The sequence below is a fragment of the Aquila chrysaetos genome, chromosome 19 (genome assembly GCF_900496995.4).
Source record: "Aquila chrysaetos chrysaetos chromosome 19, bAquChr1.4, whole genome shotgun sequence".
NCBI classification, from domain to species: domain Eukaryota; kingdom Metazoa; phylum Chordata; class Aves; order Accipitriformes; family Accipitridae; genus Aquila; species Aquila chrysaetos.
The window spans coordinates 27,710,384-27,732,005 of NC_044022.1; the positions used below are offsets into that span (position 1 = coordinate 27,710,384).

Genomic DNA, 21,622 nt, shown 5'->3' on the forward strand with positions numbered 1-21,622 from the left:
AGGAAGTGACGTCACTCGGCCAGCCTCCCCGTGAACTCACTTCCGGCGCCCCGCCCCTGGGATAAGCGGCGCCGTGCGGGGCTCGAGGCCTCTTTTCCGCCGCGCGGCTCAAGATGGCGGACACGCAGGTGGGTGCTGCGCGGTGGTAGGCCCCGGCCGCTGGGACAGCCCCCCAGGCCGTCCCCCCGACTACTCCTCGTGGGTCGCCCCCTGCCCCGGGGGTGCTGGGGACGGCGGGGCTGCGGCCCCGGCCCGGCGGCGGCGTGCGGGAGTGAGGGGGGGGGGGGTGGGGGGTGACGGACGTTCTCCGTGAGGTACCGTGCCCCGGGGTTGGGGAGCCGGGGCGGGGGGCTCTCGGTGTCGGCGTGGTACCGTGCCCCGGGGTCTGCTTGCTCCCGGGGCTGGGGAGGTGCCGTGCCCCGGGGCTGCTGGTGATGCTCCCCTTTCTCTCCCCCCCTCAGACCGAGCGTGCCTACCAGAAGCAGCCCACCATCTTCCAGAACAAGAAGCGGGTGCTTCTGGGCGAGGGTGGCAAGGAGAAGCTGCCCCGCTACTACAAAAACATCGGCCTCGGCTTCAAGACTCCCAAGGAGGTGAGGCACGGCCGGCTGCGGGAGCCGGGCGGGCAGGGCTGTCCCACTCCTGGCCGTGCTCCCGGGCCCTGCGTCTGCTCCCACGGCACCCCAAAGGCCGTGACGGACCTGCTGAGTGCGTCTGCTCGTAGGCCGGTGTAGGTGTGGCTCCTCTGAGCTTCAGCGCTGCCTCAGCTGTTGGTCCACCCAGATGCTGACAGTCGTTTCTCGTTGTAGGCGATTGAGGGCACCTACATCGACAAGAAGTGTCCTTTCACTGGTAATGTCTCTATCCGTGGCCGAATCCTGTCAGGTGAGTTGTGAAGGTTCCTTAGAGAGTAACGCTATAGATGTAATCCTCTGACTGCCCTGAAGTGGGTAAGCAGACAAAGCCCACGAGCTGGAAGTGTCGATCTGGAGCTGCCTGCAAACTCTGCTGTGGTCCTTGAGCTGCACATGATGCCATTCTCTCACGATGGTCTTCCAAGTCTCACGGTGAAGGGGCTTTGACGACAATGCCACTCGGCTTTGCTGATGCCTAGTGAAAGGACCAGCTGCTGGCAGTTATCCTTCCAGATGTGCTGTTCTGTGGTACAGATGTTGATGTAATACAGTAGCAGATAATGCAGGGAGGATTGGTTTCAGGAAGCGTGTCACAGTGTGCTTAGAAGGTCTTAAAAAAGACAAGAGAAATAGTTTGTTTTATAATACAAATCTGAAGGTTGTAGCCTGGCAGTAAGGTGGAAAGAAAGCCCTTGCAGCCTGGTAGAACACCAGAGCACACCCCCCCCCCAAAAGGTGTGTTACCGCTTATTACTAAGGTAAATAAGGAGAAATTAACTGGAATTGACCAGTACTGCCTTCAGGTGTCAAATGTCACTCATCCCTGCTGATCCTCTTGGATAGCTTCTAAAAATCTGTTCTCTGTTAGTTATAACCCAGATCTCCAGCCCAGTTTGCCAATGGTCGGTGCACACTTGCTTATGCTCATCGCTGTCGCGTTCCCCCCAACTTCTTTCACCCAGGTGTGGTTACCAAGATGAAGATGCAGCGCACCATTGTCATTCGTCGGGACTACCTGCATTACATCCGCAAGTACAACCGCTTCGAGAAGCGCCACAAGAACATGTCTGTGCATCTGTCCCCCTGCTTCAGGTGCGTTCAGGTCCCTGCAGTGACGGGGAGTGTTACCCCATGGAGAGGAGCTGTATGGGAGTGCCAGACATGCTCCAAACGTCTCCTATGTGTGTTTATATGTTGTTTATAATGCTGAACTCAGCTTTTGTGTAGAAACTGCAGCGAGTGTGCACATCGGTGTGACACGTGCGCTTTTATTGCTGCGTCTGACCTGGAACCTGCTTACTGGTGGTGATGTCTAAACTCACGATGGTCTTCAGAGTCCCTGTTGGTGAGGGGGGCTGCTGACAATGCCAGTGGCAATTGCTGAACCATAAGACAGGTTCTGGTCAGTCTGCCTGTTCTGAAACCATACACTGTTACAGTCCTTGAGAAAGGGTAACTGAAGTAAATGCTGAGGCCAGAGGGGACAGGTTCAGAAGCTGGCTTTTTTTTGTCTGCTGCAGATTTCCTAAGCCTGTCGTTGGAGCGCAGGTTTCCAGGAAAACCTGGACTAGCACTGCAGTGCAGCTGATTTGGCTTGAGTAGTGCTTTGAGCCTGTATGTGACTGGGAGAGAAACTCCCCATCTCTGAAGGGTTTCCCTTCAGTGCTCAGCACTCGTACCGCTCTTGCGGAAAGCTTGTGTTTGTCTCGAGTTTGAGCTTAGTGTGGAGTGACGGACTCCAAGACCTTGTGGCAGCTGCGGGGGGGGGCTGCTGCTGCTTTTTAGGCACACTCATCTTCGCAGCACTTAAAATAAGACCTTGCTTTATAATTTTAGATATCCAAGGTCACTTTCAGTGCTGTGTTGCTTGGTAGCATCACGCAAGGCAATTGTCTGCTACAGAGCAAACTGACTGCAAATGCAGGAAACTCAAGAACTGCTGAAATAGCAGCAATGTCTTTGCAGGGATGTCCAGATTGGCGATATTGTCACCGTGGGAGAGTGTCGTCCCCTCAGCAAGACTGTTCGGTTCAATGTACTCAAAGTCACAAAAGCTGCTGGTACCAAGAAGCAATTCCAGAAATTTTAAAAACGGCATATGGAAGATATGCAGGACAAATAAAACTTTTGTAAAAACATACCCTGTGTGTGTAATCTGGAATCAATAGCACGGGGACGCAACGGCATGTGCAAACTCGGCAGGCTATGGAAATGGGCGAGGTGAGTGCAGCTCTTGAGGAAAATGTGAGAGTATTATGCAGGTACAAGTTCAGATAGTCCAGGTTTTCTGTTCAGAAATGCAGAGAGTTTGGGTGAGGGACAAGGAGGGAGTGTTGTGCCTTTGTTGATAAACCAGGACCCTGGTATTTTTCTCGAGCTGACAGACAATCTGACCAGTATGGTGAGTGAGCATTCCTCAGTCTGAGGTGCAGCATGGTCTGTCCAAAGGAGAGCTGCCTTTGCATCTCTGTATTCTGGGACAGGCTGACCAAGGCTTAGGTTCTTAATGTGTGGGAAAACGGCACAGTAAAAAAGCAGAAGGGGACATGCTCTGACTGCTTTTTGTTACTTTCTGGAGAGTTCTTGTGGCTTTGCAGTTCAATACTGATTTCTGGTGTGCCATTCCACCCCTCCCCAGCATAGCTGCAGACGGTAACAGATGGAAGATTACGTAATAATTTGGTTTAGAATGTAAAGCCTCTGAGTGATAACAAAGGCAGTTGTGACTTTAAAGATCATTTCTCAGAAAGCTTAAATATGTATTTAAAGAGAAAGATGCCATGTGGTGTTTTCACACACAAAGGCGTCCAAGCACATTTTTACAAGGCTGTGATGCGTCAGCAGCTGAAGGGAATGGGAATTAATGCCAAAGAAACTGCTTTTCCTGCAGATTTTTTTTAGAGGTGATAGTTGCTTGTGGTTCCAACAGTCATAGGAAATGTTATTCTGGGAACCAAGTAAGCCCTTCTGTAGGAGACTGATCCCACCTTTGGGGGAAGAGCCTGGAGGGAGTGATGGTGTGACACAGTATGGATGACAGGAGGGCTGCATGATGAGAACCAGAGGTGGAACAATCAAAATTCAGTGTTTTAAATGCATGTAGTCCAGCTGGCAGCGTTACCTTAACCCAGGGCTGGCTCTGGCAGCGTTGCCTGTTGAGGTAATGCTGCAAAGGGCTGTGAGAGCGATTTGGTGCCCCACAGCTTGCAGAAAATGCTGCATCCTGGTGACTTCTGTATTAACATGCATCTGGCTCACGAAAATTCAGTAGTGTTTGTGTGAGAGCTTGTGGTTCATGCTGCTTTGTACCTTTGTGGCAGGGATATGTCCCCTTGCATCTGGGAGGAATTCAGTAGGATTTGGGAGGAGTGCTCACTCTGTGGCAGTGAGTGAGACACTGCCAATAAAGCCAATCTCCTGTCAGTCCCATAGAGTGAAGGTAGGTCCCAGAATTCCATGGGTCTTTGTACCTAGATAGTTTTGTTAGTGCCTACTGATCAGAAGGCTTTTAAACACTGGGTCAGCTTTCACTGGGATACAAGTGAATATTTCAGATAGCAGCTGGGTCAGATGGCTTTTCCCTGTCTGTGCAGGAAGGGTCCTTCCTGCCAGGCTTCCCAGCAGCCTTCCCGTCCTTCCACAGGGCTCTGCCTGAACTCTTTTCTCTCTCATTTTGATGGGGAAGTAACAAACTGAACTAGCCCAGTCTGTCTGGGTGGCAGTTTGAGATGTCTGCAGGCAGTCATGCTATGACTGTTACCTGGGGGGACCCTCAGATGAGGCTGCAGGGCTGGCATCTGCAGGGGTTTGCGGTGCCTGGAGGTTTCTCTACCTAAATTCACAAGCCTTGTGGAGGCTGGGGGAGGAGGAGGAGCAGGGGCTCGGGTGGTGGTACAGAATCCCTGAAGCTGGTGGTACAGGATCCTGGCAGAACTCCGGAGCCAGTGTTCCCGCCCGGGCTGGGGGATGTCACAGCCTCGCTGGTGTGTCAGTGCCGGAGCAGCACGTGCATCAGCCCCTCTGCTCTGCTGCCTGGAGCTTGGCTGTGCCATCTGCCTGGAGCAGAGCATGTGGGAGGCAGGAGTTCAGGCCAGAGCAGTGAAAAGGAGATTGGCTGGGTGCTTTCCAGAAGTCACTGAGGCAAGGGCTCAAACGGGTCAGCTGTGGAGCAAGCAGGGAGAGCAGCTCTGGAGGCATGTCCCTGGGTGCCAAGGAGTCAGATAGAAGCTCACATATGGGAGGGCAGCTGGAAAGGTGGTGGTCTCGGGCGGGGGGGGGGGGCTCTGGGCAGCAGGAGGGTTTGCAGTGCAGCTGCCAGGCAGAGTTGGCTGGGCTTTGCCCCTGGCTGGGCAGCTTCTTGGGGATGGCACCGTCACACTGCAGCTGTGCTGACTGAGAAGGTGCTGGGCATGTCGCAGCAAGAGCCCGCTGCCCTGCCATGACCTTGGCTGAGGGATGCCTCGCTGACTGCCTTCACACCAGGCAGATCTAGGTAAAATGCTCATTATTTACCACTTCCATGTACAGCAAGACTATCTCTGGAAGGTCTGTGTCCCCCTACTGTGCTGGAGCAGCTTCCCTGATGCAAGCGCTCCCTGGGGATCCAGTGTTCAGCATGGCTCTGCTTGCTGGCTCTTGGCAAGAGCACATCAGCTTCCGCCACTGCAGCAGTGTGTATCTGTCCCTTAGAAGCCCTTGGAGGAGAGAGATCAGACTGCTTCCAGCTTGCTCAGAAGCTACTGAAGGAGCAGCAACACTAAGCAGTGTCTGGGGGTGGTTGCACAACCTGGTGGAGCTGATCTGGTGGCTTGCCACTGCTGAGCGGAGCGGGGCTCATGGCCCTTCCTCCATCTCCCTCACGGCAGGTTTTGCTCACTAACCAGGCAGAAAACAGCAGGCTTTTCTTCTCTCCAGGTCATTTTCTGCTGGTTTGGTGAGCTGAACCATCTCGCAGAGCAGTGAGAGCCGAGGGAGGGGGCCTGGCCTGGAGCTGGAGGGAGGGTGAATAAGTGGCCTCGCTGTTAAATCTGTTCCCTCCTCTTCATTAGTGTCTCTGTGTTTCATGAGGAGGCAGCGTGGCCACTCAACCAGCAGCTCCCCAATCCAGAAACCTGCTCTTCCCTCCTTTTGTGCACCCGTTGGAGACTGCGAGGAGCCTGGGCTCACCAGACTCTCCGTGCCGGTCATCACACCAAAGGCATTTGACTCGATTGCTGAGTGGGACCCATGCACTTACCTTTGAAGAGATAAAGCTCCACTGTTCATACTCCCAAACCTCTCCTGGAAATCCTAATTACACCTTCTAATCAGTCCCCAGTAGCCCTGCAGGGCATCCAGTTTTAAATGTTTTCACTGGGGCTGGTGTCTGCTCTGAGGTATCTTCAACTCAGCAGAAAGGCTTAGGGGGAAAAAAAATTCACTGCTTTCACTGTGACAGATTATGAGGCAAAATTTCACCAGAGTTACAGTGAACATGGTTAAAGGTTTCAAATGAGTAAAAAAATTTAAAATATAAATTAAAATTAAATTGAAATTAAAAAATTTAAATGAGAAAAAACTTAGCCGCACTCTGCATGAGGAACCTCATCGTCTTTGGTAGTTTAAAATAAATGGCTCCTTTTGCTTTCAGAAATTATGAACATTGAAAATTGCACCAACAGCATCTCTGATAAACATTCTCATTAGCTGGAGCACAGGCACATGGTGTTGGTCTGTTCTGAGGATGGAAACCCTCCATCACCACACCGCTCATCCAGACAGGCACAATGAATGTTTATGACGGTGTCTGGAAAACAGCCCTGCGCTGCTGGTGAGGCCACATCTGGGCACTGGGTGCCATTCGGGACCCCCAGCACAGGCAGCGAGAGGCTGGAGCAGACCAGGGGCCCTTCCCAGCTGCATCAGGGTGCAGGGACAGACCCCAGGACAGAGCAGGGGGACAGCGGGATGAGCAGTGACCAGCCATGGCCCCTATTTAAGCCACTGAGAGATGACCCAGGTGGTTAGCAGTGAACTGGTTTCGTTTTGATCCCACATACAGACACAGAAAAAAAAAGTCTCATACACAGCTCAGTCAATGAAGCTCTAAAAGTTGGTAACAGAAGTTCATGCTTCAGCCTGCTTTTAATGGAAAATAGATCCTGGCCAATTAACTTCTGGAATGACTTTTATTTAGCAATCGCATAGTGTTCTCATTAAAAATGTATCGCCAAATCACAGAGGAAGTAAGTTACACAGTGAACAGATTTCCAAATATATCTGTTAATTGATTTAAAATATTAAATAGTTTGGAACCAAGGGTCTGTCCTGATCCTAACAGAAGCCCTCCTGCTGGGTGAAGATTACCAGGAATCTGAAATTACCACTGACAAAAGTTGTGTGTGTTCCCCAAGCAGATGACTGCTTGTCTGGCCGTTCCTGAAATCCGCTGCCGGGTTGCACCCGTGTTATGAGAGCCGTGCCACCGGGGAAGTCGCAGTCCTGTGGCTCTCGGCATCACCGGCTGCACAAGCAGGGAAGGTCATCCAGCAGCAGGGTGGCCCTACCAAGTGTGCATGCCAGGGTGAGAGCATCACGGGTGGAAACACCCCACAAAGTGCTTTGAAAACGTGGTGCAGGTTCAAGGAAAATCTGCAGAAGTGGATTGGAGTGGAAATCATCTTGGAGTTGGAGCTGAAGAGCCAAACTGCTTAGCTTAAACACAAGGTGGCTGAAAAACAGCTTGATTCTTTGTTTTTGTATGTGGGGAGAGTATACCTGATGCTACAGTCGTGTGCCTTCACCTGGAAAAATAAGAAAAACCAGATAAGATCGTGAGAAACCGAAGATGGGGAAATTAAAAGACTTTTTGAAAATATTTCCCTCAGGGGCAGCCTCTTGTTGCACAAACTATTTTAGCTCGACTTCCAGTCTGCCAGCCAAGACTTGGTCTGGCTCAGCCCCAGGGTCCCGGCTCTGGGCTGCTCCCAGAGGCTGCCCAGCGTCTGCCCCCCTGCCCCGGCCACTGTATGGGGTGGGCATGAGAAGTGCTGAAAATGGCCTCAGAGGGATCCCTCCCCAGCAGCTGGAGGATCGTGATTTTTCCTTCACCCAGACTGATCACAGCAAACATATGTGTGGTTTTCAAACTCACAGGCATCACCTCTTCAAGGCAGCATCCTTTAGGGAGACTGAACTGGTACTTAATAAAACCAAGCCGACTGGAAAACAGATGTTATGACTGCAAAGGTAAGAGCGAGGTGTTGCACCCACATGGAGACAATTGGAGAGATGCCTTGGAGCCAGCTTTCAGCTGTCTCTCATCTCTCATTGCACACTGCAAGGGCTTTCAGGTACGCCTTCAAAAACACCAACCATGCAGAAAGCCAGGGCTCAGTTCCTGCAGCTGCCTCATTCCTGCCAGACCTGGGCAACCAGATCTGCACAGGACAAGGGCAGCTCATGCTCTGCCCTCCTGCTTCGCCCCGACGGGACCATCCTGCCTGGCATCCCCACCGCTCCGCAGAGGGATGTGATGTGGCAGCTCTCACCAGTCCGACCTCATCCTCTCTGCCAAGTCAAGCAGCTGCCATACAGGAGCATCCGACCAGCTCAGGCGGTGAGGAAACAGCACAAATGCCATCCCCAAAACACTCGTTCCCTCCCCATCACACACGCAGGGAACATTTTTCACACGTGAGCCAGAGCTCTCTGCCGCTCCGCTTTGTTACCAAACATGTCCCTAAATCCTTCCCATCTTTTAAAAAACAGCTTTGAGATATTTGCAAATAATAAACCGTCTTCCTGCAGCCTGGAGGGAGACCGGCGCTCAGTCTGACAGCTCACGCACATGGCATGGAAAAAAAACACGCCTCCACCTCAGACCAGGAGGGTATTTATAAAGTCTTTGTGCAAAATTTCTTCTGAGGTTCCCCGTTTAATGGCAGCGCATCTGCTGCCTGCCGGTATGAGCCCGAGCGGGGGCTGCAAGAGCATTTTGCCTTGGCATTTCAGAAAGGGGGAGGGAAGAACATTTCATACTTAGCAGTGGTTATTTATGAATTAGGAAAATAAATACTTTCAGTGCCGGCTCCACCAGCTGCGTGGTGAGCAGGTGTGGTTGGTAAGGCGTTTGCAAGCTCCGGAGGAGGAAGAGGCAAAGTAAGGAGACGCCACCAATGTAGACAAAGGGCTGGGTATCACTCAGAATTAACCGAGAGACAGCGGGGGCTGGATTAATTGAATTGATATTAAATTTAATTTAACCGTATGTGGAACAAAGCCATGCTCTGCAGACTAACAAAAAGATGCTTTTCTGTATACCAGGATCTTGTCTGCTAGAATCTAGAAGAGTGTAATACAGCTGCAAAAAGAGGGCAACAGTTTCTCCAGGGTGCCTAATGCAAAAGGTTTTGTATTAGCTGAAGGCAAGCATTGGAGCAGTTGCAGAGGGCAGTGGCAAGACTTCACCTCGAGCGGCACCTGCAGTTTCAGCATCCCAGGTACCAGAGAGGATAACTCAAACCTCAGCAGGATCACAGAAAGACTGCCAAAACAGTGGGGGAAACCAACAGCCAACTCTAGGAGCAGTGACACTGCTCAGCCTGTTTTTCTGTCTATAACTACCATAGAGGCTAAACGGGAGGAGAAAACAGGGGGAACGTCCAGGAAAACACGCAAGATGTCCTCAATCCGGAGGAGGCATGGGTGCAGCCGGACCCTCCCACAGCACGAGGACCTGGAGCGGGAGGGAAGAGCCACCCGCGCTGAGCCAATTCCACACCAGGATCCTCCCCAGGATGGAGAAGGTAAAGGCTTCCCAGTGTAGCCGGACCTCACCCCGACTCCCTCGCAGCACAGTGCCCATCGTGGCAGCTCTGGCTTCCCAGGCAGGGGAGGAATAGGAAGCAAAGCGCTGGAAGCAGTTATGGGTGTGCATTATCTTTATGTCCTGCAATGAAAACAGCATTGCGACTGTGGACCCCCACAACTTCCTGCAGCATTCCCATTTGGTCTCTCTCCCATCTCTGTCGCATTGCTTCCTAGTGGAAAACCAAGGGAAAGCCCATTTGATTGTGTCCCAGAGTGGAAATCCTTATCTGACCATCATGTTTCTTGAATAAAAACACAAGAGGATATTGAAGTCTGAGAGCTGCTTTGCAAGGCCAATGGTTTCGTTGTGTCAGGCACCTAGGAAAGCCAAAAGCATAAATAAGTCAAAAAGGGATTAGAAAGCCCAATCAATGGTTTGCAAATGGTGTGTTCTGTGTTCAGCCTTCAGCTCCGGTAGATGTGAATTATTGATGAGGAATAGCTGGGAGAATACACTTTTTTATCTGACCTTCTTTTATAATCTTCACTAAATATCCGGCTACTGTTGGAGACTGGGCAGGGCGAGAGCGACCTTCGGCCCAACTCGATTCTGCCGTATCTTATGTGGCCAGCTGAAAGACACAGCAGAAGCACCACGGTTATCCCAGCACGCTGCTGGTGATCTGTAAGGCCATGTGCGCAAGTTTCCCGAGCATGTGGATGCTCTCCTCAGCTGCACCCCCCCCAACACGTGTGTGTCCCCACTTCCCACCCAAAGCTTTCCTCCCTCCCTGCACCCACAGCCCATGTGCCATCACCCTCAAACATCCCCTCTCGCACCCCCTCGAACGGGTCTCCCCACCTGCAAGGGAATAGCTTTGGGGGAAGGAACAGAGAAGTCCCCGGCTGAAAGCCAAGGTAAGAACGCAGCCGTCCCTCACCGTCAGGATGTCTGCAGAGTTTTTGCTGCCGGAGCATGAGCTGGGCAGCAGCCCCGCAACTCGGCCGCTCACAGCAATGCCGGTCTGGAGAGCGATCCCTGTGCCAGGCAGCAAGAGCGGCTGAGCCGAAGCCCAGCAAAGAGTCCCCGTCGCCCACACCCAAGCTGCAGCGTCCCTGTGCAGACACCCTGAGGAGGGGTCCCCTGCCTGCACGGCCCAGGGTGCCCTGGCTCTCATCCCCCCAGGGCAGGGTAGTCCCTGCTGTCCCCTGGGTGCAGAGGGGCGATGGCTCTGAGAATCCCAAGGAGTATGGGCAAAGCAAAGGCTTTTAACCTTCCTCTCCTGTGCAGCAGGGGAGCACACCCAGGTTGTGCAGAGCTGCCCAGTTCTTGTTCCACCATTTCCACCTCCGCAGTAGCTCACCGCTTGGTATCCAACTCTCCTCTCCCCAAGATGCTGCCCCACATGCACCAAGTTTCTTCTGATCTCCATGCGTTTCCCCGTTGTGCTATGGTGTTTCTTACCCACCTGTCCCATGGAAGTCCATCACCTCTGACAGAAAATAAAAGAGAACAGAATTGCTTGCCCCTTAGCCAATATCCCAGAGGTCCTCCAGTTTTACTGTTAGAAATGGCCCTTTTTCCTGTCCTCGTGCCTCCTCTGGACTCCTTGCTGTGGCAGCCCTGTGTCTTTGCAATGCAGACACTCCACCACTGAGGGATGTCCCCCACGTCGTGGCCATAGCACCATGCCACCACAGCAGCTGCTGCTCCTGTCCCACAGGTGCCTCTCCTCATGGTGCAGCACTGGCTGATGCTGTAACCACCATCCTGCTCCTCTGGCAGCATTTTTGTTAATGATAGCCATTAAGCCTGCTTTCTAACCCCTATCTCAAGAAACACTCATCACCTGAGCACAGATGCTTGGCCCAGGTGGGCCAGATCCAGGGGGCAAAAGAGGAGGAGGTGCAGACGGAGGCATAGTGTTGCTCAGAGCAGAAAGCTTGGGCAAATGCAGGTGGGAAGGGCTCCCTGGGGGGTTCTGCTCCAAACCCTGCTCTCAGCAGGACAAACCCCAAAGCCAGAGGAGGTTTTTAAGCTTTGCTTTTTTCCCCAGCACATCCTGGTGTTCTTGCAAGCAGGGACAGGTCGTGGTAGAGCAGACACCCATAGAGGGGGTGGCCAAGCGGTCGCAGCCCCGTGGCCGACTGTGCCGGAGCCTCTGGAAACCCAGCTGCCACCCTGTGGTGAGGCTGGGGGTCTCCATTGCCCCTGCACCCACCATCACTGCAAGGGCAGCCAGCCTGGCTATCCCACCCGCTCTCGGATCTACCCCCCATCCCACAGCCTGCCTGGGGGCAGGACCCAACGTGCCCTGCAAAATGCAAACCTTTGAACTAGTTTGGCAGCAGGTAACGTGGCCAGCACTTAGCATAGGGTCTGGTTTGTCCCTTCTCCCCTGGGGGGGGTCGTGTGCTGGGTGCAGTCATGGCATGTGCGCAGGGGACTTTGGCATGGGTCAATTGGTCGACAGCCACAAGGCATCCGTGGTGCGATGCTGAGCGTCGCGCTGCTTGCCTCTGCCGAGCCTTGTCCCAGGACCCATCGCTTATGCCTTGGGGCCAGTCTCACAAGGGTTTCTCCATGTCCTCCTCCCCAGCAAAGGGGTGAGACAGCCCCCAAGCTTCTCCCCTGCCAGCAAAGCCAAATTCCCAGCAGGAGCATGGACCCCTGAGTTTGTTGGGCAACAAACCTCCAAAATGACCTTCTGCAGTGACTCACCCCAAAGTCCCTCGGCTGTCCTGCCACACCATGGTTCACAGCAGGGTGAGAGCCAGCGTGCTGCGAGCAGCCATCTTTCAGTGGTCTGTCGGGCATTCATGCAGCTTTAATAATTTTGTGGGGTTTTTTTTCTATGGGCCAAACTTGGCACATCAAGTAAAGGAAAGCTAAAACCAGCTCTAAGGATGTAGCGTCCAGGGTGTTACCAGCAGTGCTGGGAGTCAGCTCTCACCAATAGCAAAGTCATGGCTTCTTCAAACATGATCCAGCACAGAGGGCAAAAGCCAAATTCCAGGGTTTAATGCTCCACATCCATTGAAGTTCACCATCAGGGTTGAGAAAAAGGATAAATGGTCCTTTCCTGTTCTGTTCTTCATCCCAGCATCCCACCTCAAACCGCAGGCCACCAAATTCCTCCTTCAAGCCCATTTTTTTCCATGGGACTCAACACAAATACAGAATACAATAGTGACTCAATAATGAGTCTGAGCCCGCTGGCATCGGCTGGGTGTGATGTCGGGGAATCTCGGTCCGTGGTCCGCACACCCCGCTGCAGAGGGAGCTGCTAAATTTCTGAGGTCCGGGTCCACTCAGCCAGGAGAAAAACCCTTTCCTGACACAAATGCAGCCAGTATAGACTGGACGGTCCACTCCAAAGGGACACTGGACCAGAGTGTTTGTCTCCTGCCTCTGGTGACCTGTTCCCCTTTATGGCCCATCCAGAACTCTGCAGGGGCAGGGAGAAGACACCCAAAGGTGTCCGTCCTGTCACAAGCCAAGCCCCTCCTTGTCCTGAAGAGCACTGGGCTGTGCTGCAGGACAAGGGGAGCTTTTACAGGTTTTTTAAGCAAGAAAGCATTCTTTTAGCAGCAGAAACTGAGCCCAAAAGAGGAAAAAGAGAGAATAATCATAAGTCCCAAGAAACTGTTATTATGAAGACATTGCCATGGTGAAACAACTTATTACCCCTAAGGATCATGAACTATGACTGATATGTTGCCAGCTAACAAATACAAACATCAGTCTGTAGCACTATAATATTTACTGTTAGCAATAATAGTAGTAAAAATTCACATTCGCTCTCTAGCCACTGAGCGGACTCTTACTCACATGCATTGCAATTATCCTGCCCAGGAGCAGGTCAGCGCTCAAAATCACAGCCAAAGCCATCCTGCCCATGCACCCCCCCTGAGCCATGCTGTTATCTGCTGTCGGAGTGAGTGGGAAACTGCCTGGAAGTTGCAGCAAAGCCAAATTCAGGCCAGTAAATCTCCCACTTGCGGAGATATGGCAGGGCTCACGGTCCCCCCACAACCCCAGTTTGCCTCTCCTGGTCTTTCTTGGTGCTTCAGGTGATAACCAGAGCCCTGAGACATCTCCATCTGCAATTTCCCATCTGCAGTGGTTGAGCAAGAGTTTCCTCTTGCCAGAGAGAAAAAAGTGACCCTCAGAAAAAAACTCCCTGCCCAAACGTCAAGCCTGTCACAGCTCAAACCGAAAACATGTGGGCTGCCACTCCCATCCTGGCCAGGAAAGGGACACAGATGCTCCCCTTGGCTCCCAAGACCAGGCTGTGGGTAGGCAAGTGCTGGGGGCTGGTTTGGGGGGCATGCCACGCTGCCATGACCCTGCATCCTCCTCTAGACCCAGCACGGGACAGCCATTCACCCAGTCCCATGGTGGCTCCAGCCTGGCTCAGCCTGGATCTGCGTCCACAGGGGAGGGCATGGGACATCCATCACTCATCACCATGGGGCTTCTGGACTGAGGGATGAGCCAGCATCCCCAGGGGAGCAGGAGCTGCGTTATAAACATGGCTCCTCCACAGCCGGCAGCTGCGTCCAAGCCCCTTTGCCTTGGACAGGGCTCAATAAATGGGTCTCCAGGCGGTCGGGGCCATCTGTGGCCATGGGGCTCAACACAGGGGCCAGTCCTGCACCTTCTGCTCTGCAGCACCAATAACGAGTCTGACCATGCCCTGCGAGGCATCCCGGTGCCAGGGGCAGTGCCGATGTGCTGCCTCTGTTACCTGCCCATGGGAGCCACTCCTCAGCCAGGGTCCTTGGAGCAGGCTGCGTTTTCAGCAGTTGCATCTCAGCCACGGCGTATCGGAGCATCGTTTTTGGGGAGGGCACCTAGGGCTTGCCCTTGCTGCACGCTTGTGAATCGCAAGCTCCCAGGCCACGGCAGAAGCTCTCGTCATTAGCCCTGACTGCAGTAATTTGCATTTTGTGCTATTGAACTCCATCCTATTTCTGCCACTTCAGTCCTCAAGGACATCTGCTCCCTTCCACAGGACAGTCCTGATATCTTTGACATTTACAATGCCTCTTGACTTGTTTCGTAAGGAATATTCATCAGCCAGTTCCCACATGTTATGGCCTCTAAGAAAGGCCTGTTCAATCTCAGCCCTGTCCTGCCCATACGGCACAGTTCAGCCCTACACCCCCCCCACCCCGCTGCTCCCAAACCTCATCGCTCCTGCATGTGCAGATGCTGCCTGCACGCACCCCGATGCCGCACACGGGAGCTGCATGTGCCCCCACAGCCACAGCACAGCTCCCCTTCCCGAGAGCGAAGCCCTGCTGCCATCAGCGGAGCCGCTCGGCAGCCCCGGACGGTGCCTGTGCTGGGCTCAGGGCACACCAAAGCCGAAGCGTGTGGGGGCACAGCTCTGGGTGCCCCCCCCCCAAGCAGAGCAGGGGCTGCAGAGGGTAAGGAGCTGCTGGCCCAGGCAGGGCGGGGGGTGCAGGAGCTGCCCCTCTGCCCCAGCCTCACCCGGGGGCTCTTTGCCCCCCAGCCATGGGGGGCTGCAGGGATTCCAGCTGCCTGCAAAGCCAAGCCATCAAGCTGAGGCTCGTGACCTGGGCTCCCAAAATGCCCATTCCCAGTGCTGGACCGGGAGCAATGTGCTGCCTCACAGCAGGAGGTTCGCTGAAGCTGACGCCTCTCCCCAAAACTTTGTCAGTCCCAGAAGACAAGTATTTTCTCCTAGGAACTGCTTCTGAAAGTGTTTTGAGCAGCTTCATTCACAGCTCACTGTGTGGAGCATTTCAGCAATTAATTAATTATCCTCACAGTTAACACATGGATGCCTCATTCCCAAAATTGATTTGCCTGTCTCCAGCTACTGGCTGCTGGTCCCTGACCATCGCTCCCCCCGGGGTACCCGAGCCCTCAGCACTGGTGCCCACTGCCCATGGAGGCACCGGCACTGCGCAGCAGCTTGCCCTCAGCTCCTTCCCATCAAGCTGGAGGGACTGACCTCCTTCTCCAGGCTGGGAGGTGCTTTCCCCACCTGTATCTCCTGCACATCCCCTGTGCCCAGCACTGCTCCTGCTCCCCTGTGAGAAGACCCAGCATGAAGATGCCCTACATGAAGCCCCAGCATCAGCCTGGGAGCCCATGCCAAACCAGCTGTGACCCCAGCCCGGACACCATCCCCAGGCACATGCCCAGCCTGCACAGGCCACACTGCTTTCTGCTCCATTAACATGCACTTCATTAGAGGGGGTCCGAGGGAGTCCAGGTGGCACCAGGGACGCCCCATCTCCACCATCATTTCCACTCTGCTCATCTTGGCATCTCCCCACAGTTCCACCAGCTGAGGTGTATATGTATACTGGGATCACTGATGGAAGTGTTGCTGGAGAGAAGCTGGGTGCTGGACCACAGGCCTCACTAGGAGAGCCCTCCCTGAGCAGGGACCCCCCACAGCGATGGGGCGCAGGCAGCCTGTCAGTCTCTGCCCACTCTCCATCCTGCCGCAGGATGATCCACAGAGCTGTCTTCACAGCCGAGAGCCACGAGAAACAGCCACGTGCCCCACTGAGGTGCGTTGCACCCACTCCATCCATCACTGGGTGCCCAGGACCTGTTCCCTGCCAAAGCCCCCCCACCCCCACCCCCCGACCAGGTGAGGAGGAGCCGAGATGGTGGGATGCTCTGCCCTGGGAGCTTAGTACAGGATTGGGAAAGCCGGTCGCTCACTGATCCCAGGGAGCCCTGACTGTGAGTGGCAGGCTCAGCTGGTTTGTTCTCCCCTGGGCTCTCCCCAGCGGGTCCCCTCCTTTCCCCAACAGCAGCACCCAGAGAGCTCGGTGCTGCCACGGAGATGTTACCGGCACTGGCTGGTCCATCATGCAGAGGATGCTCCTGCTCACGCCGGCAGCGGGGCACGGCTGCCTTGTGCCATTTTCAGCTCATGCCCAGTGTGTGGTCCAGCACCACCCCAGCTCCTGCCTGCAGAGCCGCCGCCTGCCCCCATCCACCTTTGTGCAGCCAATCGTCCTAACGAAGTGCATGGCTCTTGACCCAGTCAAATGTTATCCTTTCTTTCTCCAAATCATTTTGAATTTGAACCAGCTGGCATTCTGATCCTGGTTCCCAACACCCTTGCAACCCCTCCCAACTTTACACTGTCTGCAAGTCTGACCACCTCCGTCTCCGCTCCAGTGCTTTACTAACGAAAATAATCACCTGGGGTCCCTGCAGCACCCAATGCTGCACCTCCCTCCTGTTTGGCCAGGAGCTGTGGCCACTCCCCAGGTACGTTTATCCAACATGGTTTTTGGTTTCTATGAATATTTTCACCTGACTTATTCCCCTCCCTTGCTTGTGAGGACAGAAAGCCTTGCAAGGCTCATGGTGCGCAGGATTTCCCCGTTCTCCCTTCCCCTGGGCCTATTGCCTGGCTGTAGATAAAACCGGTGGACTGGTCTACCGAGAGAAGTCTTTGCATTGCGCATTACTGAGCTCTCCGTCACCCTCCAGCAGCCTGGAAACATCTCATCGTTCCCTCCAGTTTCCACCAGGACACAACTCACCGCTCCCCAGAGGCAGGGGCTGCTGCTGTCTTCTTCCCCTGACCACTGCCTCCCACCCTCAGCTGGGTCCCAACCAGTGGTGCTGGGCTCAGCCCCACCAGCTCCTTGCCAAGGTGGATGCCACCAGGATTTGAACATACCGGGTTTATGTCTCTGCAGGCAGAAGGGCTCGGTCTCTTGGAGAAGGACCACGGCTGGTGCATGCCTCCTGCTCGGGCTGGGATGGCTGCTGAAGGCAGCAGCTGCCCACAGCGAACACACAGAGGAGCCCCCAGAGCTCACACCCACACTAGTCCCTGGGGAGTGACAGTCGAGGCACCACACGCGGGACCCCGGGACCCCCCACCCACCTGTCACATCCCCACCACCAGCCCAGAAAGCCCCTGGTCCTCTCCACCCACAGTAAGCAGCACCTGCCCCAGCTCCATCAGTGCCTGGTTGGGGTCAGACCGGCCCCGACTCACACAGCTGGATCAGAAGGCGGCACCGAGCAGCCTGTTCCTTTCCCCTGCACATTTATTTGATATCACTTAACCCTGTTGTTTCCTTGCCCCAGCCTTGGTGTACAGGCGGAGCTGGAGCACCTGGAGATCTCAGTGCTGGGCTCTGAATTCAGCATCCCTCCTGCTGGGTGGATCATGTTCAACGCTGCTAGGAAAAAAGGCTTAAATAAAAGCTTACCTTGCTTTTCTCCCAGTTATTTTCATGCTGTTTAACATGGATAAAAGCGATATTGAAAAAATGAATGTATGAGTGAAATATATACATCAAATATCAGAATAGGGGTAAATCAGGAATGTTCTCTAGCTGTTCCTTTACATGGTTTAAAGAGGCGTGAGGTTTAGAAGATGGGACAAGGAAAAAGAATCACTTTACGGGTGGTACCCACCGTGCCTGGCACTTTCAGTGCCCCCTCAGAAACTGCCCCAACAGCCACAGCGCATCGGGGGCAGCCGGGCATCAGCAGTCACTGGGACGTGGCCTTGGCTGGGCTGAGCTGAAGCTGAGCCGGTGGGAAACTCAAGCTTAAACACATCCTCTTTGCGTCTCTTTTTCCCGAGGTGCCGGACCGCAGTGCCACCACGCCAGTGATGGAGCCTCATCGCAGCCCCCCAAAGTGCCTGTGCTCGTGTACCAAGAGGGGTGGGAGGCAGCGGAGCGAGGTACCAGAACAGCCGCCGCACAGAGAAGAAGCTGCAGCTCATCCTGCTTGTCTGCCTGGCGCCTTCCCTCGTCCCTGCCGGCGAGAGGAGCAGCTGTGCAGGCGCCTGGAGCCACAGCAGCCTCCGGCAAGGCCACCCAACAACTCCCACTTCGGCCTCAGCAGTGCCTCGGGCTGGAGGACGCCCACCACTGGGTCTCCATCCCCATTCCATCCCCATCCCCATCCCATCCCCTCCTGCTCCACCCATGCCCCAGCCCTCGCAGGCAGCTGCCTCCTCCTGCTCTCTCTCTGTGCAGAGCCAAGCCTCCAGGAGCCGGCACTCGCCACAGGGATGGTCCCAACACCGACTGCACGAATCCAGGCATGGAATGCAGGGGGTGAGCGCAGGGTCACTGCACCCAAACCACCCCTGCCCCTCCGATTCCTGCTGCCAGGGAGGGATGCTCCCCAGGGAGCAGCGTTAGGAAAGCTCCAGGTGATGGCCATGAACAGGCAGTGTGGTCCTGAGGGTCCCAGAGGGGGGGTCTCAAGTGTCCCAGTGTCATTGCCGACCTTGTGCCACCCGCCGGCCACACCAGACTCAGGACGTGACTCAGGCCCCGGCTGCTCTTCATGGAGGAAGAGACAAAACAAAGTGGAGGAAACACGTGACGTGCTGGCGTGCTCCCACTTGGGGTACGTGTCTTTTCCCTGCGGCCCCCAGCAGTCGCCAAGACCGGGGTTCCGGTGGCAGCCCCTTCCCGCCAGTGGGATGGGACAGTGCGTCCCCCCAGCGCATGCTCTGCCGTGCCCCAGGTGCGGCACGTTAGGGCAGGATCAGACCTGCAGCAGTGTTTGTATCTGTGCAACACAAGCCCCTTCCAGCCATTCCTCCTTTTTCGTTTCCCTCCCGGTGGTTCCCAATGCCTGCCTGCCTGTTTCTCTGCCCAGCCCTTCGTTAAAGGAAGCCAGGGCAGGGAAGGAGGCAAAGCATCCCCCAGCTGACCCGGCAGCACTCTTGTCCCCAGGCAAAGCGATGGGCTCTGGCCACAGCCCAGACGCAGCATCCCTGTGCCAGCTCCCTCAACACCTACAGGTCCCCAGCCAGGGGCTGGGACCAGAGCAGGGACGGCAGCAAGCCTGGTGACACTGCAGCAGGGAGTGAACACACTTGCACATGCATGCACACATACACATGCACACACGCAGATGCCTGGCACACCCTTTCCCGCCATCCCCAAGCCCCTGCTCCCAAGCCCGGCTCCCTGCCTGCAGAGGGAGGCAGGAGGGTGCTCATGGCCCAGGGGCTGGGGGGTAGGGAAGGACCTCCCGGGACCCCACAGCCCTGTCACAGCCCCCAGCCCAGCTCACCTGCCACCAAGTCACCCAGACCCCCAAACCAGCCCTGGGCATGAGGAGCGGTGGCGAAGCAGACCTGGGGCTCATTCCCTGCCTTGCCTAGGCTGCCTGTCGCTGCCAAAATTTTGCCCTTATTTTGATTGCCAGCATAACGAGCCTGTGCATCTCCCACATCTCTTGGAGGAGAGTCAAACCCCGTGTTGGCCACACGTGGCTGTAAGGAGTGCCACTTTGGTTTTGCATAATGCTATTGCTGTGCTGCTGGTGGGGTCCAAAAACAAGCCAAGCCACGTTCCCTGGAACCAACACCCACATCGTGCTTGTCACCACCTCAACCAAACCAGGTTGCATTTACCTGTCCGTCACATGTGCCCAATGCCATGCACGGACCAGCTGTGGCATGAGACCCAGCGGGGCTGGGGGCCAGTCATACGTCCCCCACATGCGAAGCTGCCCCAACCTGCTGCACCCATGGAGCAGCAGCCGGCAAAAGCAAAGCAGGAGAGGGGCATGCAGGGGAAGATGCCACAGGCTGCTTGGATCCCCCTGCACCCAGGACCCCCCATCAGCAGGGCATGGCCTGGGCAGGCTCTCGTCCCAGCACCTCTGCCCATGAGCTTGGCTGTGGCACACGAGGCAGCGGTGCTGGAGAAGCCCCTTACCCACAGGTGCTGAGCAGCACCGAGGAGGCCAGGGGACCACTGTAGGCACCGGGGCAGCATGAGCACTGGGAATGTGGCCACGTGGTCCTGCTGCCTGCCAGTGAAGCATCCAGCATGGTATCTTTCCCCAGTAGCCAGAGCTGCCTGCTCTGACATCCCACGGACAAACCCATCCCCAGCCTCCAGAGCAGACGCTCTCCCAACTCGCAGTGTCCAGCCTCAGCCCCCAGCTGTGGAGGGTGCAGAGCTGGAGATACCAGCTGCATTGCCTCTCTGGTCCCCTGCACAGCAGTTTCTGGGGTGTTGACACTGAGCCCCAAATTCCCCATGGCAGTGGGAAATACCTCCCAGGTTCCCACTGAAGCTGTTGTGGCTGTGGGCTCTGGTGGCGGCAGAGCCACCCGCCCAGGAAGCCGCGTGTGCCAGGGCCAGAGGGTTATTTGGGGCAGAAAAGGCCATTTGGAGACCTCTGCTCAGAGGGCAGTGCCAGGCAGCCCGGCAGTGGATACCTACCCCAACACACCAGGGAGGGCAGTTGTGCATGGGCTGAGACATGCCACGGGCACCAGGGACATCAGCTGGCTGTGTGCATGCCTCTGCGGGGACAGGCAGCGGAGTGAGCAGAGAGCGGCTGCTGACAGGACACAAAGCCACAGGCTGCTGCTTGTTTCTATCTGTCCACCCCTGCAGCTCAGCAGCGTTCCCATGAGATGGGTAGGACATTGTCCCTGTGCTGTGGAGCAGGGACCAGCAAGACACCGAGGGTCGGGAAAGGACAGGTGATGGGGAGGGATGTCACCCTCAAACCATGAAGACCCTTTGTGGGGAACATCAGGACCCTGCCCTGTGTGCAACAGCCACCGCACCACATGGGGGACCACGTCCCCTGTGCCACCGGTGACAGTGACAGTCCCTGTGCTGCAAGGGATGGTGGGATGGAGAGACCCCCCAGCCCAGGACACACAAGGTTTGGCAGCTCCGCGGCAGCAGCAGCAAAGGAGAAGGACACCTCCCAGGCCCGGGGACGGCTCCATGCCTCTGACAATTGCAGGCTCCAGAGGCGTGCTGATCTGGGACCCCCCGGCAAGGACGCCAGCCTGGATGGTCAGCCTGCATCAATGCTCCCAACCACAGTGACACCAGGAGCAGTGTGGTCCGGGCTATTTTCCCACCTCATCTGTCAGCTTTGTTTTAGAGCATGTCAGTGCCCAAGGAAGCTGGGCAGGCTGGAGGAGCACCAAAATCCTACCAAACTCAACTGGGACGAGCTGGAGCTTACAAATGAAGGCTTACAGGACTGCAAAGTTAATTAACACCTACTGACACTGCTCTGCAGAGAGCGGCTCTGATGAAGGTTTGGGTTGGTAGATGCAACCTGCACTGCTGGGGGTGGTGAGGCCCCGCACAGTGTCCACCAGGACATTAACACTGGGCACCACCGATTAAATGCATTGCCACGTAAAGACCTGGAGAAGTGACGGATC

The 21,622-nt window shown here is 55.3% G+C and overlaps 1 protein-coding gene and 2 non-coding genes across 3 annotated transcripts; all 3 read left to right on the forward strand.

Annotated features, from left to right (window-relative positions):
* Window positions 1-17: 17 nt before the first annotated feature.
* Window positions 18-2,775, forward strand: RPS11 (ribosomal protein S11). Its single transcript, XM_030042759.2, has 5 exons — window positions 18-128; window positions 462-593; window positions 810-885; window positions 1,598-1,727; window positions 2,601-2,775. Exons 1-5 carry the CDS (start codon window positions 114-116, stop codon window positions 2,722-2,724), a joined length of 477 nt encoding a protein of 158 aa, XP_029898619.1. The 5' UTR covers window positions 18-113; the 3' UTR covers window positions 2,725-2,775.
* On the forward strand, window positions 1,024-1,116 carry LOC115353633. The gene has a single exon (XR_003927634.1). It is a non-coding gene; the product is annotated as a small nucleolar RNA SNORD35 (small nucleolar RNA).
* LOC115353632 lies at window positions 1,936-2,028 on the forward strand. The gene has a single exon (XR_003927633.1). It is a non-coding gene; the product is annotated as a small nucleolar RNA SNORD35 (small nucleolar RNA).
* Window positions 2,776-21,622: the final 18,847 nt, after the last annotated feature.

Coding starts and splice junctions, on each gene's coding strand:
- RPS11 (XM_030042759.2), top strand. Junction 594..809: donor GCTTCAAGACTCCCAAGGAG/GTGAGGCACGGC, acceptor TTCTCGTTGTAG/GCGATTGAGGGCACCTACAT. Junction 886..1,597: donor CCGTGGCCGAATCCTGTCAG/GTGAGTTGTGAA, acceptor TCTTTCACCCAG/GTGTGGTTACCAAGATGAAG.